The following is a 22,813-nucleotide window of genomic DNA, read 5'->3' on the forward strand; positions in this document are numbered from 1 at the left end:
CCCCTTGGAAAAGCTCTGGGAAATTGCATGTGTGTTTACTTACACCGATGCAAACATTTACAACCATCAGAGTTAACTTTATTTGCCATACACATATTCTGCTTCCAGCAGGTTCAAACTGTCACTCCAAGATCTGGAGAGCTGTACACACTGTTCTTCATGCTACAACAACCTTTAAGTGCTGGCTCAATTTCTGACTTCTATTGAAGCCCAAAATAGTCTTTTATATACATATATTTTATATATACACACATATATAAAATATACGTGTGTGTGCAACCAGGAATTCACCACATTTTAATAAAACAACCTAGCACGTGATGCAAAAAAGTGATGCAAGATTGCAACCTGAGCATGAAACCGTGGCTGGAATCCACCTGCTGGCAGCAGAGAAGCGATGCCCCTCGACAAGCAGATGTTACGCAGAAGTTACCAGCCTCAAAATAATTCACCGTTCAGCTCTCTGGCAGGGAGATCAGGTATTGTGATAGCAAAGATACAACATAAAAGACCACGACAACCAAAACTGAAACCCAGTCTGAGTCAGCAGCATTAAATTATACTCCGTAAAAAAAAAAAAAAAAAAAAAAAAAAAAAAAAAAAAAGACAGCTCGGTTCCAGGACGGTTCCAGGACCCATTGCAGTGCAAAAGTCAAGTATGTCAGACTCAGGTAGAGCTTAGGTTTGGTCACACTGAGGACAGAAATAACTGAACACACAGGTATTTCTCAATCAGCACTATCTTATTAGCGATCTCCCTTCCCCTGAATAGATGTGAGCTACTAAACAACGTTCCTGACTGCCTCCTTTGTGGATGAGTTATTGAAGGTGCCCTCCCCACGGCATAGGTACAGGCTCAGCGCACAGAGACTCAGCACTAAGCAGATTTACTCAACACCACACTGCAAGCCACCAGCACCTCTCTGCAGACCTGGCAGCTCTCAAACCACGCACAGAAAATGGGAACGGAGTTCACAAGCTGCAAAAGGCTTTTGCCTTGCTGGACCAAATAGGCTGAAAGTGGCTTCTGTCATCTATCAACACAAACCTAGTGGGAACGAAGATGAATTCAACCTCAAATGACTAGCTTCTGTTTTGAAACAGGTTAGATACAGAACAAAAGAAGTAACAAAGAAAGCAACCTCAGATATTTTTTCCTTCAGAAGCCACTTTCTTTAGCATGCGTGTGTGTGTGTATATATATATATACACACACATATATACACACATATATATTTGAAGTTTCTGCTTTATGGTCAGCATTTCTCATACTATAAAGTTTGTGCCCTTACCCTGCTAAACATTTCTGAGTGTGTAATAACTAGGAGGTTAAAGCCAGATTAATCCTATAAACACATTCCTAGACCACAGCTTTTCAGTGATCGCCTACTAACCCATGCAAGCTTTCCAATGGAGCTGCAGGAATCTCTGAACAAGCTGTGCTCTCAGTCAGCGCTCAGAACAGCCAAGCCTCGTATGGAGCAGGGCTGAAAGGCTGCAAGGTTTCTCGTCTGTGCACAGAATCAAAACTGAGACAAGCTGCTGCCAGTGAAGCACCAGCCTCCCGTCCTCATTTCACAACTGGGCTCAGAACAAGAAGAAAAACACAAATTAAAAACGTTAGCTTTAGCAGACTGCTGACTTCTCTGAGTAGTGGAAATTCACCAGGACTTATCTTAGTGAGCACAGACATGCTAATGCAAAGCCGTTGCACACACGTTAGCAACCACCTTCTTCATACTGGCATTAAACACGTGGATTTACCAGAAGAATAAGCTGTTCTCGTATTAGGTTGATTTACTAGTGAGGCCAGGTACTACCTTTACATTCAGAAGGAACAGGAAATTCAGACTGGTTCACAAGAAAAAGCTGCGAAGCAATGAGAAAAGACAACAGCCATAAGCCAAGCTCCAACTAGAAGTCTGTTAAGAGCTTGGTAGTCTTCTCCCACAGCACGTACAATCCTTTTCTACGTAGCACTCATACCTTTAATTATCACATGGTTTTAGCTTCAGCATTATCTGAGATAAGCTGTACACAACTAGAAATTTTCTCGTATAAAAAGATTAAACAACAGAAATAAAGTCTCTTAGATGTTGTCTGTAGTCAAAATAATCACATTTCTCACGTGTGCACACATTAACTCTGCTCAGTCCTACGGTCCTCAGAATATTTACTTTCTCCAAAACCATACAGGGACTTCAAATACATTTCCAAGTCATCTCATGGCAAGTTATTCTGTCATGATGCATGTGGGTTGTTTGTTTTTAATAAACTATGAACTTTTCTTTTTTAGGGGCAGATCAGTGAGTCTGGGAAAAGGAGAAGAGCAGGAGAGGTGGCAGCAGATACAGAACTAAGAGATTATACGGACTGATAGCCAGTACGACTTTTCCTTCTTCCAATGATATAAGATATAAAGACAAGAATGATAAGGAAGCCAAGTGCCATGCCCACCACGATGGGAATAAGAAAGTTCAGGTCAGAATCAGCAAGGCATTCTTCGGCTGCAGAAAGAACAAAAAAAACAAACGAACAAAAAAAAAAAAAAAAAAGAAAGAAAGGCAAGGGAGAACAAATTAGTAAAGGAAACCAAGCATTAGAATCCAAGTACAGCAAGGAACAAGAAGATGCTTACATTTTTTAATACGTATCACTGTATTATGTAAATAATACATTTGAAGTAACATCACCATTAAGTAAAAAAATTCATATAAAGATGTATTTCTTTAAACATATATACAGTGCACATTGCTTGGTAAAATACTCCTGATTTGTACATTAACTTTCATCTTGCTCTAGTGCACCGTCCCCTCAGATATACTAGAAACATGAAGACAAGACCGTAGCCTGAGCATGCACTAGCTAATTACACCTGGCTAATTACAGCTGAGTTAACAGCAATAAAGGAACATAAACCAGACTGGTATACTGCTGTCTTGTCCAAGCAATTTCCCAAACCCTTGAATCACCAACCTGCTCTAGGCTTTAGACATGGAGAGATAACAGAGAAGGCAACAAAGTAACTGAAAGTAGAAACTTACTGGAGACTTTAAAAGGCAGCCAAGATGCAAATGCTGAAAGCACTGAGCAGAAAATACTGAGGGACACTCTTTTTGGGTGGGTAACTTTATTTATTTTCAATTCAAGTACAAGAAAAGGGTTACCATTGTCAGCTGAGAATTAGGCAGACCTTACTGAAATCAACAGAAGAGAGGAGACAGCTGTGACACTGCAGTGCTTCTCAACAGACCAGTTGAAAAGTATGTGACCAACTCCTCCCCGACACAAACACTCATGCAAATATCAGCAAACACAGCTGGGATCCTGTTTCAAATGCAGCCTGGAGCACACATGGAAGCAGAGCTTAGCATTCTTCACCCGTTTCAAGAGAGGGCTGGGTTCCACTCACGTGGTGCCAAGAAATGGGATGTTCAGTGAGATTCAGCGTCAGCATCCTGCTTCAGCACCGCGAGGGTGTTCGGCTATGAGGCTTTTAAAGCATCTCCTTAGAAATTTCCTTTTTGCTCAAGTTTATTTTAGAATGTGCTCAAGTTTTAGAGCAGAATAAGCATCATGCACACACTCAATGCTTTATCAAAAGTTACCAGCTATTAAAGTGGATATTTAAACCATTTGAGTGTCATTCAGCCTTAGTTACGGGAAGTTTACTGTCTTGATTTAGCTCACTCACAGTCCAGCACAGTGACCACCAACCTTCAAAGAAAGGCTATGCAAGGCCTTTGGTTTGTAAAAAGGAAAACAAGAACGTCGGGGGGCTCAGCACCTGAAAATACTGATCTGACACTCTGAAGGCACCGACTGCCAAGCTGAGCAACACTTTAAAGTGGAAAGAAGAGGAATGGGACATGCACCTTGTACAATGAGCTGTTGCAAAACATTCAGACTACTAAAAAAAGTATTTAGGTATCTTAAAAGAGAAGCGTGAATTGTGCTATACCTTTGATCACTGAGGATTAACATATACAATTTAATTACTACATGCTGCATAATGGGTAATTAATACCGTGAATCAATTTGCTAGGGATGAAGTGTGCCCAGCAGGCAGCAACAGAAATTCCCTTTTTCTCTTTTTAAAAGCAAGGAGATTGCTGCAATGTATGTTACAATATAGCACCGTTGCAAGAAATTAACAGGATAAAGAAGGTTTAAAGTTTAAGACCAGAAACATCCCATCTCTTAAGTTTGCCACCGCTGCTGGCTTGCGTCTGTTTAAATATTGCCACTGTACAATTGTGAGAAGCTTCAAAGAAGCGTCTCCAAACAGACCACCTGGAAACCATACATCACCATAAACAGACTTCACATTCAGGCCATTAGGAGAAAAAGGGTTAAATGTTTTAGACACATTAGATTGAACGTCTGTGTTCAAAATAACCAGAAATCTTGGCTACCAAGATTTTTAGCCTTGGTATAAAAAGCTAGCTTCCCTTTTAATTCCAATCATGAAATGCAACTAATAGCCCAAAACTTTGTAATGTTTTTATTGGTATAGGCTATACAATAAAGAACACCATAGTGTTTATTGTTTTTACTTTTTAAAAGGAAGCATTCATCAGCTGAAAAAACTTTTCGAGGACTACTACCATGGCATCTTTAAGCTAAAAGACCAGAAATCTTGGTATCTTAAAGCACAGTTTTCATATTTAGTAAACTGTATATAAGGCACAGTCAATACTAATTAAAACAAACTGCAGTGCACGATAGATTATATACATTAATATTCAACATCCACAAGCACACATATTAAATGCTGTTTCCACAGACCAGAACAAAACTGTTTATTCTTATAGTGCCACTGCATGTCTTCACAATTCTGAAATTTGAAATGTAGTATTTTAGAAGAACTGAAATTAATTCATCAGTTGATTAAGAACTAGAACATACTCTGCACGTCATAAAGTTCAAACATAAACCATGACAATAAATTCCACATCAGTTCTTAGCCAGATGCTAGTTTTAACCTATGATTTGCCTGACTGTGCAAGCAAGCTGCTGTTCTGAGTCTTTTGAGTTCAGTTTTATTAATTTGCTTCAAGAAAGTTAAACTTTCCCATTTTAAAATTGCTCGTATCCAGCATTACGGTGTTTCTTGTGGCCAAAAAAGTAAGCCATAAGTACTAGGACAACTAATCCTCCCAAAGCTGCTCCTACTGCTATGGGTACAATGAAGTTGTCCACCTCTGGGCTGCAGTCTTCAGCTAAATAGAAAAAGGGCAAGTTTGAAAAAGAAATGCATTTCAACATAAATATTTAATACTATAAGCACCCTCTAATTATTTAGAACAGTTACCCTTTCCCCATCAGGGCATTAAGACAGTCATCCAGAAAACCTTGTCCTCCTCCCCCCTTCCCAAAATATGGTAGCAATAGTCCCCCTTCCCAAACATCATACTAACAGATTCATAATTCCATGATACGTGTTGTTGAAAAGCAGCTATCTGTATATTACTATATAAAGAATTATAATTATTGTATACCCTTTGTATACACAGGCGGCTTCCAGTGACCAGTTACCAACTGCAAGTCTCCAGGACAGAGAGCAATACTGGAGATATAACTACAATCAAAATAGTAATGCTTTGACTAAAACAAAAAAAAAGTTAAGAAACCTTTATGCTTATTATAGGACAACAGTAATTGCTGCTTGTTTCAAGATTTGTCAGACTCAGCCAGACTGACACGTACTGACAAGCTGATGGCAGTTTGATGCCTGCAGTCCCATCGTAGTTTAAGTTCACTTTGATTTACAGCCTCAGGAACAGAAACTGTTAAGCTCTTTAAAAAGAGCCTATTAAAATATTTGTTATTCTTCACATTAAAACACTTCAGCTGACCTCAGCTTACAGTTCAGAAAGGTACTAACATTATTTTGTCTTTAGGTAGCAGACATGAAGGTAGCTTTAATGTAATGATGGCATATGCAGTGCAGGCTAGAATCAAGAAGAAAGGGTGTGTGATTAGATTGTACTTTTTCCTCCCATCATATCACCATTGAGTTCACAACACAGGCCAGCAAGAGGCATGGTAAAGAGAAGACTAGTGTCTCTCTTGATGCAGAAGAAGCCAAAGTGCTTAGTAGTACTGTTATGAGAAGAACTGGCAGCACAGAGAGGACCAACATAACTTCTGCCTTAGAGGATGAAGCTGCTAACCAGCTCCCTGAAGAGTCCCTAATGCTTTCCCACTCTTGCTAAATGCTGGGACTTACTTCATTTTCCAAGACAACTTAAAAAAAATAAAATAAAAAAATGAACTACTCACAACTGTACACCAGTTTAAGATGGCTAGCAAAAATGAAATTGTAATGGCATCTTATCTGGAAGGAGCAACAATTGCCAAAAGAGTTTACAAGCAAATTTCTAATGATGAATGGGACACAGTGTCTCAATTAGTTCTCAAGCTGTCTTCTGCTAGAGGATTGTACCCAAGCACACTGCAGAATGTGCTACAAAACAAAGCAATAAGACACAGGCAACCAAGGACTCTTTGAGGAGCACCTTCACAAGTTACATAACAGAATCTCAGATATAGACTGATTAAGTTGGCCTTACTCCTTTATTTTATTTTCTTTAAAAAAAGGTAATACAAGATGTCTGTTTTCAAATCGGTTAAAAAATATGAACAAGTTTCCTTAAGAAACAGAACAATCTTTATTATTTAGAGCACATGTTGAGCGGGTTGACAATTCCCTATGGAGCAATACATACAGGAAAACTAGTGGTTTTATAACAACAGGCAGTCAGGTGAAACTTAGATGTTTTTTGAACCAGTTATCTGCACATCGGTCTAGGAGCACTTTAATCTCTCAGCCAGTAGAGTTGCAAACAAAGATCAAGCTCCGGGTTTTTGCAAAGGTGCATTTAGTTTTGTTGGATTTTAGGAGCAGTTTGCACTAATCTTCTATTTTGTCACTTGGAAATCATGCAAAGATCAAAAATGCACATGATCAAATGAATACAGTGTGGTGACTACTCCATAACAGAAATGTACGTATAACTGGTGACACTGAACATCAGTCAGGAAAACGCTAAAAATCTATAGGAACTTCTGCATTTAATGATATATTAATATGATAAAGTCATTAGATCCACTATTTGATTTTGTTTTTAATTAACATGTAAAGTCTTGAAGCCTGTTTTGAGGTTAAACTTATAGTAGCTCCCCACTTTCATTAAAATGATTCAGTAACTGATGCAAAATTCAAGCTGCAGACTACAAGCTATAGTAACCTTTATCCACCCATTCTTGCTTCCTTAGCTACTGTCAAGGTAAAACTGTTTTCACCAAAAAAGTCTTTTTACTGAAAGTGTATTATCTGTACACAAACATGCCACAGACATCTCTACAAGCCTAGAAAACACCAATAAAACACTAAACCAGTTTTGATGCAAGCTAAACTCATTCTAAAGAAGAGACATAATGTTCATTAAATGACTAGTTTAGGCAGCTCATGTTATGACATATGCAAAAAGGTCACACATTTTAGAAAAAGAGTTTTTTTCCATGCAGTAAAAATTATGTATTACAGCACAAGGAGGCCAGAAAAAAAAGTGCAGCAAGGGTTAAGACTCTACAGAGCTGCAGCTTAAGAACAGTCCATTTGCACTGCATTTTTTAAGCTAGTTAGCCTTTCCACACAGCAAGGAAAAATAGGTGTAATTTGTCTATCTCAAACTTGTTTGGCTTTTGCATTCTTAACGTTAATAAATGGTACACAGCAAACAAACAAACACAAAGTACATTAAACACTGAGGATGCCAATGGCAGACAGTTGTTATGTGGATTTTGATTAGCAGAGAACCATTCAAGATGAAGATTTAAAGACAGCTCAAGTTGCAGCAACAGATACTGGCTCATTAAATGAAAGCATCTTTAAACAATGGTAATTCAAAGCAACAAGACAGACCAGTTCTGTGCAAGGTATGATATAAAGTTAAGTGCACTTTAAAGTTCTGGAATATTTAGACCAGTTATTCCCTTTAAACTGATTCCAGAAAAAAAAAAAAGTCTGCATGACTTTAGCAGAAACCTGCCTCAGTTGAATTATTTCAGGGAATTGCCAAGGTATATAACTGATGAAGAATTCAGTGCCTAATAGTATTTTTTTTATTTTTGGAAAGCATTTAGAAACTGCACTGAAGTCTTCCAACATATCAACCACCTGGCAAGCATACGTTACCCGCTTTGTTTGTATAGCCAGGGTATGGGAATGGTTCCTGAAACCACCAAGGCAGGAGTAAACTACTCAAACTCCGTCAAAGCTAAGTAAGTTACTGCTGCCACTTCAAAACACCACTTAATTACCAGCCTGAAGTTCAACTCTATGAAAAACAAAGTTATTACTGGGCATCATACAATCCGTAAGTACTACGTGAGTCAACATAGTGACTAATGCTGTCAACTTAACCGACAATTATGACAAGTAAGGAACGCAGAAGGGAGAAGCAAGTACATATCCTATGCAATCCTGGGAATTGCCCAATGCACATCAGTTTAGAACGTGTTCTAGTTTCAGGCTACAATTTGTAAAAAGTGGAAATGAATCCTAAACACTCCAGTGGTTTTTCTTCCAAAATAAAATACTCAGCCTAGCAATGTATCCAATAGTGGTATATGAACATCTTCGGAACAGCTATGAAACCCACGTCGTCTTCTCTGGAGCAGAAAAACTAAGAATGTAGTTCTGCTTCATCTGGGATAAACATTCTCCCTTTGTTTCCCAACTCCAATTTGCCGTGGCTAGCACTTAGTCCTAAGGTTTGGGGCTTTTTTGGACTTGCACTTGCTTCATTTAGAGTGAAATCAGAACAGTGATTACATTTAGATTCACAAAGTTTGATATCCAGCATAGCTTTTTCTTCTGCCAATTATGTAAGCAATCACTATAATGACAATCAAGCCAGCAAGTGCAGCACCAACTACAATTGGGATTAGAATGGTGTCATCATCCAGCGAACACTCCTGGGCTGTAGATGAGAGAAAGGTTGCAACAAGGAATAAATAAAGATAGAATACTTGCCAAGTGTGGTATAAAAATCTATTTTCCTTAATATGAAGATGCTCAAAATCAAGTATGATTATATCTTTATGCTAAAAGAACTGTAGAGGTCACATGGGTATTACTAGCATATATTAATCCTTGTAATCATTTGGAACATTTGATAAGCTAACAAACTAAAGGAACTGTCCTGGCGTACAAGTTTTCATGTACACAAGGTCTGTACTAGACAATGGAGCAGCCATTCTTCTACTGCTAAGACAAAACCAGGCTTACCTATTTCATGCTTAAGGCAAGCCTGGTACATTTACTGATTAAGAATAAAGTAACCTGGATTTGGTGTTGAGAACCTATCTAGAACAGAGACGTTACAGTGAGATGAAATTGCTAGCTAGAAGAAAGAAGAAGCAGCTAGCTGCAACTGGAACTACAAGGTAAAATGGGACTAACTCTTTACAGCATATTACAGTAAACTTACTGTAAACAGTAAAATTACTGTTTACCCTGTTTATATCTAGGGAGGTTACTTACCTCTCGCTAAGGGGAAAAACAGTTCAAAAATCTGCACCCAGTCTATTTACCTACAGATTAATCTACAAATATTATCATGAAGCACAGTCTGAATACCAGGTTACACCAAAGGGTAAGAATTAGGTCATTTAAACCATTCCAGTTTTCCCCAGACAATCAGGATAGTGCAGCAAACAATCATTTTGGATTGTTTCTTTGGTCTTGGATATTCAAGACTGTTTCCAAAAGTAGCTCTGTCAGTTCATTTTTCCCCAACATTCCTATTCCTTAGACCCACAGGTCTAAAGAAAAGAAATGCCTAATGGTGTTAAGAAGGTCTTCCACTAAAGTTTTATCCCATGTTCTTATACATTTAAGCTACAAAAAGCTGTATGTATGTCAAGAAGATGTTGGAGAACTTCTAACCTACTGTGCAAGGCAATGCTAAGTCCCTCTTCAGCGTCTCTAGATCCTTTGAGAGGGAGAGCAACATAATTAGCAGACTGTTTTTTTTTTTCCTTAAGTGATGAGAACAAAGCTGACAGTCTTCCTTGACCTGGAATGTCAGTCTCAGAAGTTCAATTCATTCCATGTATATAAAAAAAACAAACCAGTGGGGCAAGAGCTTCAAAAGCAAAGTACTTATGTCCAGCTCTAGTACTTTTTAGCAAGTAAGAATTTTGCAAGCATTGCAAGAGTTGTTGCAAAAAAGCAATCAAGTAAAAAGAAAGAACTTTTACCTATTGCGAACTTGTTTTCCTTCACGAGGAATGGTTGAACCCACAGATTAAAAGTATGTACTTGAAGATCTTCATTAATCTCAAGAGTTTGCTCTTTTCGACACATGTAGGAATTACCAAGGAAAGCATCCCACTTGCTGAAGTTGTTGTTATCTGCATTTAAAATGACTAAACAAAGGGGAAGAAAAAAGAAAAAAAAAAAGGAATTTGCACACACTTTAAATGCAAGAAAGATGTTAATACATTCATAAGACTAAGGAGCTGAATCTAGATGGACCAAGAAAGACAAAGAGCTTCACAGTGGACACAACAGTTATCTCATACCTCAAAAAAATATTTTACTGAGAACTGTGAAGCCCACCTGATTTATATTTATCAAAAAGAGGCTCCATGAGCAGAAGCCTAGGAAAAAACAAACCTACACTGTTGTTTAGAGCAACTTTTGTAGCCATTTGTGGTTGATACTTGGTTCATACCCACTTAAAGATTTAAAAGCAGGAAGTAACAGTAAGCACCAGCAGTATTTATTTCAGAAGGAACTGATATAGACATAGAATTAAAGCTTACACTTGCTTTAAGGCAGGTATTATCTCTTACCAGAACCATTCAGGTGGTTGAGTAGCGTAACATTCACCTCTTTCAGATAAAATTTTCGTACACTTGCACTTGCATTCTGTTTAACAAGCAAGAATCAACTGTCAGTGTGCCATTCTGCATTTTTAATTTTAGTAACACATGCTTTCCAAAGCCTATCACATTTACCAGTCTTACATTTCCCACAACTTTATCCCAGTTATCCATTTGTCTTGAGGCAGCGAGCTGCCACTTCCACTTCCTATATGGGAGCAGCCTACCACCAGCAAGTTACAAATGTTTGTTTTTTTAAACCAAAAATGCTCATCATGCAATGCTGTTAAAAGTTAAATCTTAGTTAAAAATAAAAGAAGTTACTTACAACAATGAACGTGAAATCAATCAATGTGCTGTTTCCATCGTTCAATTTCAGAGTAGCTGATGTGTTCCCACATGTCCCATCCACACTAGTTGTTTTCGGATTGATGTTGATCAAAAGAGGCTGAAATACATACCATGTCAAAGCAGCTCAGCTAACATCAGTAATTTATTATTTCAGTCAACAGCAGTCTCAAGCTAGAAGAACTTGTCATGAAGGAGAGGACAACATGAAGTCCTAGTCTGGCTACTACCTAACCAAGGCTGTTTGAGTTACATTTACATGCTGGTAACACAAACAACTTGCCCTGTGGTATCTTATCCTGACTTGAGAGAGAAGAAAAAAAAAAATAAAAAAAAAAGCAAAGGTCAGGGCTTTTCTTTTGTGCTCCTAAAACAACAGTTTAGCTTTGGCTCCCTCTGGGGGAAAAGACAGCATCTGCAGGGCTCAACAGCCTTAGAAGCTAAGAAAGTTCCAGGCCTTTCATGACCTTAGAGGTGCTTCCAGTAACCAGTTAAGTTTAATGCAGGTAAGGTTTTGAAGCTAATTACATATCATGCCGCAGAACTATCCTGATGCCAGAGAGGTGTCATGTACACTGAGAAGCAGTTTGGACAACCTTTCTACTCTTCTTCATGAGGTTCAAAAAGGCCAAGTACATCAACAAGGCCAAGTACAAGGTGCTGCACCAGGGTCAGGGCAATCTCAAACACCAGTACAGACTGACTGACAAATGCATTGAGGTCAGCCCCACAAAGAAGGATGTGGGGGTACTGAAGGATGGAAAATGCAAAATGAGCCGGCAACATGCACTTGCAGAAGGCAACTGTACCCTGGGCTGCATCAAAAGTGGGGCCAGCAGGTCGAGGGAGGTGTTTCTGCCCCTCTACTCCATTCCCCTAAGATCCCACCTGGAGCACTGTGTTCAGCTCTGGGGCCCCCAGCACAAGGCAGACATGGACCTATGATAGCGGGTCCAGAGGAGGACCATGAAAATGAACAGAAGGCTAGAGCACCTCTCCTATGAAGAGGGGCTGAGATAGCTGAGGTTGCTCAGCCTGGAGAAGAGAAGGCTCCAAGGAGACCTTACTGTGGCCTTCCAATACTTAATGGAAGCCTACAAGAAAGATGGTAAAAACTTTACCAGGAAATGTAGTAATAGAACAAGGGGTAATTTTTTTTTTTTTTTTTTTTTTTTTTTAACTAAAAGAGGGTAAATTCCGATTAGATATAAGGAAGTAATTCTTCACTATGAAGGTAGTGAGACACTGGAACAGGCTGCCCAGAGAAGCTGTGGATGCCCCATCCCTGGAAGTGCTCAAGGCCAGGCTGGATGCAGCTTTGAGCAACCTGGACTAGTGGAAAGTGTCCCTGCCCATGGCAGGTGGGTAGAAACTACATAGTCTCAAAGGTCCCTTCCAACCCAAACTCTTCTATGATTCTAAAATATAAGAGAGGCACCTTGTCTTGGGAAACATTCAGCTGCAGCCCCACAGTAGCCAGAAGACAAGTTTTATTTCCAGATTTAAGAGAATAGTTTCCTGTGACTGGATTCTCAACAGGTTTGGGAGCAGTGGTTGGAGCAGGCGATGAAGTGGTGGTGGATGCGGTAGTTACATTGGCAGCAGTAGGCACAACAGTAGGTGCAGCAGTGGGCGTATCAGCATGACATCTAGTCTCTGAAAAGAAGTTTTAACACAAATTTCAGCATAGAAATGGTGGTTAAAGTCTCATGACCCAGAGGTCAGTTCAATACAAATACCAATTTCTCTGGTGAAATCTAAGCCCACTGGGAATCTGCTAATCCCCAGTCAAGAGTTTCAAACTCTGCCCTATGGCACAGGATGCCAAGCAATTAACTGCTACAATTTATTCTAAGAAATTTTATTAATGCCCACAGATTTAAATCCATGTACCACAAACAATACTACTTCTGATACACTGAACTGAAACACATCCACAAAGATAATTACTCTTGGTGGTTATAAAAATTGATGCACACTTGCTTCAAACTAAGTAAACAACACTACTGAGCTGTAGGTAGCAGGATAATGTACTAGTCTATTCTGACTAGTTGAGCTATGAGACTACAAGCTACAGCAGGCTCCGTATTATTTAAAAGCAGAGAATCTACCACTGAAAACAGAAGGCAATGAGTTAAAAATCCTGAAGCTCCAATGATCTAGTCTACAACAACAGTTCTGTAGTGTTTAATACCCCGATTATTGAAATACACACTTTATTAGACTGTTGCTTTGGCATGAAAACAATCTACCTTACAATATATAGCTAAATCTGCTCTATTAATTTATTTTTCCAGGAACAAGGAAAGGCATAAAGGATATTTATATATTATCGAATATAGCACATCTTAGAACTGTTGGATTTTTTTTTGTATTACAGGACTTCGGTCCCTGCACTAAAATGCAATACAAAAATGCTCACTCACAATTTGAAAAGCTCACCTGTTTTACCAATTGTGCCATTCTGAACAAAAGGCTGCATAGTAATATTCCAGAAAAACTGCGTTACATTTTCTGCTTCAAAAGAGGTAGTATGATGACACACGAAGACATTATTTAGTTGAACTGGATGCATAGAATCCTTTACGACAACTGTAACAGGTCCTACAAACGAGCACAAATATTTTAATACCTTGTTTACAACAAGAACATTTATAGGCAGTGTCACATTATCTATAACTCCATAGTATTAAAAATAAGAGAGAACAAATGGGAGTTATGTTTAACAATCCTATCCTCTCCTGAATGTTTTACCCACGTGTCCTGACCCAGGGTACTAAGTACTGCTGAGAAGTAACCAAGCTTCCGGAACTAGAGAAGTCATTAGAAAGGAGAACTCTCTTACCTATTTATTATTTTTTTTCAAGAAAAAACCCCTATTATTAGTAGGCATTAGTAGAAAGAAAGCCTAACACCGCATTGTTTCACTAGGTGGAAGGTGAAATAGTGCACAAAGAAATAAGTCTTCCATATACTTGTTACGTACTAGCAGCACACCAATCAAGGCTGTTCAAATGGTTAACATTCCCCTTCCTTTCTGTTTAGAGGCACTACTAGATTTAGTTAAGCTAACTAGTTGGCATTCTTATCCAGAACGCAAGTACTCTGAGCAACAGTTGGGCAGCACACGGCATCAAAGTCACTAGATACACTCTTAATACTTAAAATTTTGAAAAAGCCTAGCAAGGTCAGGTACGTGAGATACGACCTGAGACTGTTTTGTACGCAAGATTCTGCACTGGATACTACCTTTTCTTTTAGCATCAGGAAATACAGCAGCATCATTGGTGTTGTAGGTAAATGTGATAAAGTCAGCCTGGTAAGTTTCGTTAGTTTCTGTAAAGTTAACACTCCAAGAGTGACCATCTCCAAACTGTATTGCCAGAAGTGCAGCTTGTGTGTCATTGCCACAGACACTTCCATCGTGTGTCACGTTAGATGGCAAATCCAAACTTGCATTTTTCTAGAAGAAAAAAAGTTTTAAATGTTTTCAGATAACAATTCTTCCCCGTGATGGTGTTACAAACGTCCTGGGAATAGGCTAAAATAATCTTGTGCAATGTTCTTTTTCACAATTTTGTACAATAACCTATATGAGTCCGGTATCAGGGAGGAGCCACATAAGATTTGAGGACAAAAGTACAAATCTCACTTGGATGAACATCTCAGCTACGCTGAGCATTTACTGTTTGTGTTAAGAACACTACTACATTGATAAACAAACTCCACCAAGTCTGACCACTATGCCTTCTACATAAATACAATAGGGCACTTGTCAGTTATTTGTATTATTAATCGAGAACTTATGCTTTGTTTCAAAATGCATGTTTAGGAGTATTCTTAACTGACTTCGTCAAGAAAATCAACAAACTAAATACAAGAGAGTACTTAAAAGTTTTATCCAAGGCAAAATGCATTTCTCAATGGAAGTTAGCTTCAGATACTTACATAATCACTACTGTTTGTTTCATATTTTATCAAGAATTTCATCATCCATTGTGCATACAAGCACGTAACGTTAGAGGCATCCTTTACATCTACTTCCACTGCATAGGACTGGAAAAAACCTGTAAGATAGGATTATTAGCTAGTAAGACAGATTTTACTTCATTTTCTAGAAGCACTTAGGAGAATGATTCATTACAAAGTAGTAGGGTAAATTATTTCAGGTCTGGATTCAATTTGCCAGACAATGAGAGTCAGTGAACTTGTGACAAATGTAAAAACCAGGAAGCCCACCATGACGTTATCAAGGCTAGATAAAAATTGAGAGGATGTTTTATAGTCTACTTACCTGACGAAAACTAATTGTCTAAATCAGCATTCGCTTTCTGGTGACTGAAACTGAGTAAATTGAATTGCACAAAAACCACATTTGAAACAAAGTAGTGCTTGTAGACCAGTCTCCAAACTATTTGACATGTTTCATCAGTGGTACGACCCAAGTTGACCTCTAAGAGAAGACGCTGGCGTGCCCTCATTGTGTTTCCACGATTTCTGGCTCAAGGTACATGGAAGCTAAATTCCATTTAAGATCTTAGAGAACTTTTTATAGTTGCTGGATTTTTAACCCAGTCTGACTCTCAACAGGGGGATTTCCCCATAGCCAGTTTTCATTTGCTTTTGTCTGCAATTTCTCGTCTGCCACATCTCTCTAGAACAGATAGATCAGAAGGATCAAAAGAATCAATCCTGACTAACCTCAGGTTCATGTTTATCAGGCAACCTTCCTTAAACATACAGTAATTACGACCACACAGTTCTCTTCAACAGCCATCTGAGTTTCTTCATCCTCTAACACACAATACTGCACAACTAGCTTCATGTTCTACCTCAATATTAGAGGATTTCCTCCCTGCCCCATACAGGTTCTCTCCTCTAGCAGCAATACCAAGTTCAGTACACAAGTCAGTTGGCTGTCACAACACTAAACTGCAGCTTGCATTGTTGATGCTGTCTGGAACTCAAAACTCTATGTACACTGACAAGCTTAAACTGGCACACCTGTAAAAAGTATCTAAGGCAGAGCTTGGAGAAAAGTCCACTCTGAAGCACAGGAAATTGTGCTGGATGCCACACCAGTGATTTATTAGTGTTATAACCTTCGTGTAGCTATCGTGTTGTAAGAACGTTTCGGACTAAGAACAAGGCAGTAAATTAGGGTTTGGACGTGGTTTATTTTGAACTTGAAGCAACAAATATCAAAGAGTTTTAGCTTCGATGGTGGCAGCAAATACACTACCCCACCTGACGAAGCGTAATACCTGTTAAAATCATTTACCTATCACGTCAAGTAACTGAGGCCATACTCTATTTGTTGAGAGTAGGCACATAAATGTGCACCCTGCTCTCGTTACACAAATTGTTGTTGCCCCTGTTATCTACATTTTCCTGGAAGAAAATTCACCAACCACTTTAAATCAGCTCATTAAATGACTTATTCAATAATCTGAAAGAGCCATAAGAAGCCACTCGTTGCTAACAGTCACACTTTATTTTTTTTCTGACCTACTAATATGGGCTCTACCATTCTAACAGAAGCAACCTTCATATTCGTGCTATCCTCCTCAGTCATTGACAGGAAATGAAAACCCACAACCAAAATTTGGGTTCTGTTGCACCATCGAGCTTGCTTCCTCCTGCCCTCAGCGCCTGCATGTTTTGCTAAGCAATACTTTTCTGATCAATGACTGATCAGCCTTCAACAGCACTCAGTGTGTGGTCTCAAAAGGATGTCCTCCCTCCCTTAAAAGCTGAAAGGGTACACCAGAACTTCAGGCTACTGCCTCCAGCAACGCAGCCCGTAGTAGCTCACCTGCACCCTCTACCATCGGGGAAAGTTGTTTTGGTATCACTGTGATTGCTTGGCGTAACAGCTTCAGCACAAGAGAAGAGCAGCATGGGCAGCATTGGCAGCTGGAAGCATGAGCATTGCTTCTTTCCAGTGGGAGAGCAGGAAACGTGGCTGGCTGAATTTGGAGTGAGATCCGAGAACATGTAGAAGCTAGAGCTTCAACACTGCAGAACTATACAATGCTCTCACAACAATTACAGACTATGTCAGAAGGACAAAGCATCATTCTGGCATTAAAAAATGAAGCAGAAGATGTTTTGTATCACACAATTTCTCTGTTTATCTGTTTTAATCTATTATTTCTTCAGACCATCAATTTGAACAAAAACAATTTTGACAGAACTGGAACTATTACTCTCTCGGGATATTTTTCAAGTTTCTGGAAGTTTCTACTTAAAAACGCTAAAGATAAACAACACCTAAATATTCATGAACTACCCTATTCCCCATCCCCTGCCAAAACCAGCAGTACTAGGTAGATGTAAAACCTGCCAGGTACAAACAGGAGGAGGAGACAACTCAAAGAAAGCAACTCCTTTCTGCGCAGACCTTTGAAGTTTGTTGCTCACGGATGGCTGCCTGGAGACGCCAGAAACAAAAACAGTTGGACTTTTACTCCCGAAAATCCTTAGGGCTACCATACATTCCCACTTTCCTGCAATAATCTGCTGTATGCGGCATTTCTGTGTGATCCATTGAAGCCTGCAGATCTTTCTACAGCACTTGAAAGTTCTCCATTTAGTATCTGCACAGATGCTGACCCTAACTAACTGTAAAACTTTACACTTAGACCTGGGAAGTAACTGAAGAAAAGGAGAATGCAATCCAATAAATCAAAAGACGGTTCATATTCATAACATTCATATTTCCACCATCCACAACACTTGCTGTTTCTCAAAATTTTGTAATATTTACTTTCCTCTGCCACCTAACCACTGAATAAAATTCTGACTGTGGGCAGAGCAGAACCCAGCTCACTTTCAGACTGACAGCAAACAAATAAAATGACTAACAGCACATGAAGAATACCCATACATCTGAATCCCTATTTTCACTAATTTCTACGCAGGAGATTGTTAGACATCCACAGCACCCATACTGTACAGACACAGGCAGTGCATCTACTTCCCAGGCAAGGTTTGCACATAGCTCTATGATGCAACCAAGAGATAACAGCTTTGCGATCTACTCCCATAGAGCACACACTTGTTGCCAAGAGGCAGCTTAGAGTTCCAGCAACACGAAATATAAAACTCTCCCTCTTCGTTTAAGGAGGTATTTGTTACTGCACCTGAGCACCAGCTCTGCATTACTGCCCAGTCTCATTTCAGAAGGAACGTGGCCAAACCTTAGGTTTTTGGAAACAACTGCAACCTAGCCAGGACAGCCATATACACACATCTATAGGTCACATCACCTGCCGTCTTAAACACCCCCACTGAGCCATAATGCCTGGTACGTGCAGGACGTAATTATTTTACCACAACCCCAGAATAGTATAAATCAAAAGGAGCTTGATAACGATGCTTCAGTAATTTGCTTTGTAATGCTGTGATTTTATTTTTAAATTTTTTCCGTGTTATTTTACACGGCACGTCTTTTTCACCTTCATAAAAAGGCACACAAGTATAGAATGCTGTAACTGAGGTGTGACATTCTGTGCTATGGGTTAGCAAGTGACAGCAGCGAAGAGACAGCAATACTTACAGAGACTGAAAATATCCTCAGAACAAAGTGGGCCCTAATCAGAAGTATTGGGTTACCTAGCACACAGACTGTTTTATTTACACAGAAATTAGCTTGCAAATAACTTCTCCAAAGGGGATATTTCTGCATAGGTTTTATTAGATGCAACAGTAAAGAGAAATGGAGAAATCCTACACTAAGCAACTTCACGGGGTAGACTGGACCAACACAGATAATTCCAATACACACATGCACCTTGCACACCCTGACCTACTTAGTTACATCAGCAGCAGCTAATGACAACTGGAAAAATGTTTTGTCCAGCACAACTTCTTTCCAGATGACAGAAAAAAATACACGATCCCTGCTTTATAAAGCATTTGTTCTACTGTTAAATAACTGATTAGAGGATGCATTCAAAAGTCAGGTGTGCAAAGGTAACTTACACCTGGCAAGAAGCACTAGCATAGCAATGGACTACATTAACCGCTAAATTTATAATATGTAATCTGGAAAACAGAGGCACCAAAAGCACGAGAGCTACTCTTCACAAAACCTAAGGATCAAACTGCCTCCTCACATGCTTTGCTTGCATAACAGTGCTGGAGACAGTAAAACCCACGATAATAAAAAGGTAGGTTACATTTATTGGGAGACGAATCTGTCTTTTTACAAATTGGTCAGCGTAATCATTTGTAAACATGTATATTGTGTATAAAGGTGTGATATATATATATATATATATATACACACTTCGCTGTCTGTATTATAAAGGCACCCACTCAACCAGGAAGCTGTAGCACGGCCTGCCACTTAATGCAACTGCAGAAAGTTGCTGAAGTTAGCATTTAGGCGTAAGACCTTTTAATAGAGCAGGTAGAGCATTAACCAACACGGGGAAGGAAGCAGAGGCTGACAAGGCCACTGCCAGAAGGCCAGCTTCACAAGAGCAGGGCAGCTCTGGGCAGCATGCTCCATGCTTCCAGAGCAGCCTGTGAGGGAGATCCCGCCTCAAAAAAACAAAACAAAAAAAAACATATAAGCGCACAGCTATAAAGATATAAAACCGCATCAGCACCACTTGAACGAACCATTTATTTATTTATTTATTTTTCGTGAGGAGGAAAAAAAAAAAGCACAAGTATTACAACAGCCCCTACGAGGGAGCGGCCCGAAGCTGCGTCAGAAGGCTGCTCACACACAGGGCGGCAGCCGGGGACCGCACACACCCCCTCGGTTCCTCCGCAGCCCCCCGGAGGCTCAGGCACCGGGGCCGTACCGAGCGCCCCCCTCAACTCCTCGCCCCGCCGCCGTCTCCCCTCAGCCGGGGCCCCGTGAGACAAGGAGCGCGCGACCCCCCCCCGCCCCTCGCGCACGGCCGTTGCCCTCGTCACGTGCTCCCCCCCTCCTCCCCCCCGCTCACCGGAGGCGCCCAGCAGCAGCAGCAGCAGCCGGGAGAGGGGGAGCAGGGCGGCGGGGCCCCGGCGCGTCTCCATGCTGCCGGCCCAGGCGCTCTGCCGAGGGTCGAGTGAGGGAGGCGGGCGCGGCAAGAGCCTCGCCACCGGTCATGTGAGGGGAGGGGCGCGGCTCGGTGCTGTGGTTCGCGGACGGAGAGCCTGCCGCCCGTGAGGCGGGCGAGCGGGCGGGACTTTCCGCGGCACGATCCCACTTCTTCATCGTGTGGGGAGCGTGAGGGGTTTCCGTCTGTGCTCGCCTTTCCCATGCAGAAGGGAAAGGTGTTTCTGGGCGCATCTGAGCCCCTTCCAGAAGCGAGGCTGAGGGAAAAGATGTTTTGTGCCCGGCGTCAAAGCCGCGGCCTGCGCCTCAGGGGAGGCTGGGTTGCGTGAGGAGAGCTGAGGGAAGGTGCACCCACTAGGCCACCCCATACAGAGGTGTTCACTGCAAAAAAATAAAGCTTTAAAACACCTGCCGTGTTAAATAAAGTAATAAAGGGGTGAGAAATGAGCTAAAACAAAACACTGAATTTGGGTAGCAGGGCAGGCATGGCAAGAGCGTAAGATGCGTGAGCAAGGCTTCTCGTCACGAAATGGTGGCCACAGTGCTCTGTGTGGTGCCCCCATTTCCAGCTGCCTTGCCAGGGTGGTGGTAGATCCATTGCGTGCCCCACAGGCAGCAGCCACAGCTTTTGGGGGGTATTTGTGTTCCTAATGCTGGAGCAGATTCAGTGCTGGCAAGCTGGTGCGATGACTGGACAGAAACATTTCCCGTAATTGCCTCCGCTGAGCGGGGTGGGGTTTGGCACCAGCACCGAGAACTGGGATGCTTTGCTGCTGGTTTTGTTGATGCCAAAATGCAGAGCGAAAGTGGGAGAAAGCGGCTGCCTGGTGTAAACCTGGGGAAAGGACAGTGGGGTAGGAAGGCAGGGAAGGCAAGAAACCTGCTTGACTTGAGGCTGGATGAAGGTATAAAGTGTGGTGTATGCTGGACTGTGGCCTGCAGAGTATTGATTAGGGGAGAAAAGAGAAAAAATAAAATGAAAAGAAGACAAGACTGGTCTGGCAAAGAAGTGAGATATGGGGAAGAAGAAGAGACTGAGACTGGGAGACAGAAAAAGCAATGGCAGGAGGATGCTCTGAGTAAGCAGGAGCTCTGGGTCCAGCAAGGAAAGGCTCTCCTGGAATAAGATGTTCCTGCATCTGGTGCTGGAGGAAAACTGCAAATCCTATCTGAATAGTCAGGAACTAGGAGACATGCCCAGTCATGAGAAAAGAAAATGACAGCTCTCTTCAAGGACAATAAAACACATTAATCTGATACAAGGAGACAGTGGGAGTATAGATGGTGTAGATAGGAAAGCGGTATGAAGTCCTGAGGAAGTAGAAATAATGCAATTGGTGGTGAAAGGTCAGTTAAATATTCTCCATTGTGTACTTGTAATACCATACTTCTCCATGGTAAAATACTTTGTATTTTTCCAAAAAGCACCGCAAAACAACACCTGGCAAGGCAGGATCACCACTGAAAATAGTGAGTTGTGCTATGGGGGATCCATGCTTAAGTGCTTGTGTGGTCAGATTTGTTCTCTGTTTCTTTACATTTCTTGCTGTGATTCACGAGTTCTCCTAGAACCAACCTACTGTGTGTATACATACGTGTAGGTACATCTGCCTAAACATCTTGTGTGTGAACATCAAAATTCATGTCATTTCAAAATACACAGAAATAGTATATTTTTTTATTCAGCCTTTGGGCTTAATTTACAGAAAAGTTACCTACCAAAATAAACTGCATACCCGAGCCAGCACTTGTTGCAGGCTGCAGGGGAGCATCAGGTAACAGCATCAGAGCTAAAACCACTAATTCTGAAAGTAGCAAGTCTTTCATCTTTCTCAGTTCTGTTGTGAAGAACAGGACGTTTCAGAGGCTTGGGAGGGCCCTGCCTCTGGTGCTTTTACATTTCCTCATGCTTCATTGCTTTGGTGCAAAGTCCTGTCTATAAAGAGTGGTGTCTCAGGGAGTTAGGAGCAATTACATTAAGAGGATTTGAATATTAGGATAGAGACATAATTGGGCTTTAATTAATAGAAGGAGGAGAAAATGTTTGGTATGTTTCAGGCACTTTGTGTGCTGGAATGTTGTATTTTGTGTTAACTGGAACATTGACTTCAGGACATGTAGCTTTATTTATAAACATTGCTGTATTCAAATATCCCCTTGTTCTGAGTGAAGAATCCTGAACATTTTTGATCTTTTGCTTTGCACTAGGAAACAGACCGAAATTACAAGAAGTTCTGCACAAGTAAAGGGCAGACCGATTACTTTGTTTCCGTTACAGCAATTTAGGGAAATGTGAAATGAAATGGCAGATACCATAACAAGTGAATCGGTTTCTGTTCAGTAACACAGACTGAAATTAGCAACTGGTGTAGGATTAAAAACCAGTTTATATAACTTAGTACAGTGAGAAATACATTATTTTGCACCAGAAATATCTTCATTAATATCAGAACACAGATTCATCTCTTTGCTTGTTGCAACACCTGGTTGCTTTACCCTCCCTGTGTT

The 22,813-nt window shown here is 40.6% G+C and overlaps 1 protein-coding gene across 3 annotated transcripts; it reads right to left on the minus strand.

The window, feature by feature from the left end:
• Window positions 1-636: 636 nt before the first annotated feature.
• Window positions 637-20,367, minus strand: LAMP2 (lysosomal associated membrane protein 2). 3 transcript variants are annotated; one of them, XM_048070560.2, is made up of 9 exons: window positions 20,211-20,367; window positions 15,196-15,314; window positions 14,497-14,710; window positions 13,690-13,851; window positions 12,686-12,903; window positions 11,228-11,347; window positions 10,870-10,945; window positions 10,273-10,440; window positions 637-2,507 (listed from the first exon to the last, which is right to left on the minus strand). In XM_048070560.2, the coding sequence occupies exons 1-9, from the start codon at window positions 20,281-20,283 to the stop codon at window positions 2,365-2,367; spliced, it is 1,293 nt and encodes a 430-aa protein (XP_047926517.1). In that variant the 5' UTR covers window positions 20,284-20,367; the 3' UTR covers window positions 637-2,364. The 3 variants fall into 3 exon arrangements, with proteins under 3 accessions (XP_047926517.1, XP_047926516.1, XP_047926518.1); XM_048070559.2 differs by lacking the exon at window positions 637-2,507 and adding an exon at window positions 3,114-5,222; XM_048070561.2 differs by lacking the exon at window positions 637-2,507 and adding an exon at window positions 6,561-8,990 and having other exon boundaries at window positions 20,211-20,366.
• Window positions 20,368-22,813: the final 2,446 nt, after the last annotated feature.

The sequence above is a fragment of the Anser cygnoides genome, chromosome 13 (genome assembly GCF_040182565.1).
Source record: "Anser cygnoides isolate HZ-2024a breed goose chromosome 13, Taihu_goose_T2T_genome, whole genome shotgun sequence".
In the NCBI taxonomy this organism is placed as follows: Eukaryota; Metazoa; Chordata; class Aves; order Anseriformes; family Anatidae; genus Anser; species Anser cygnoides.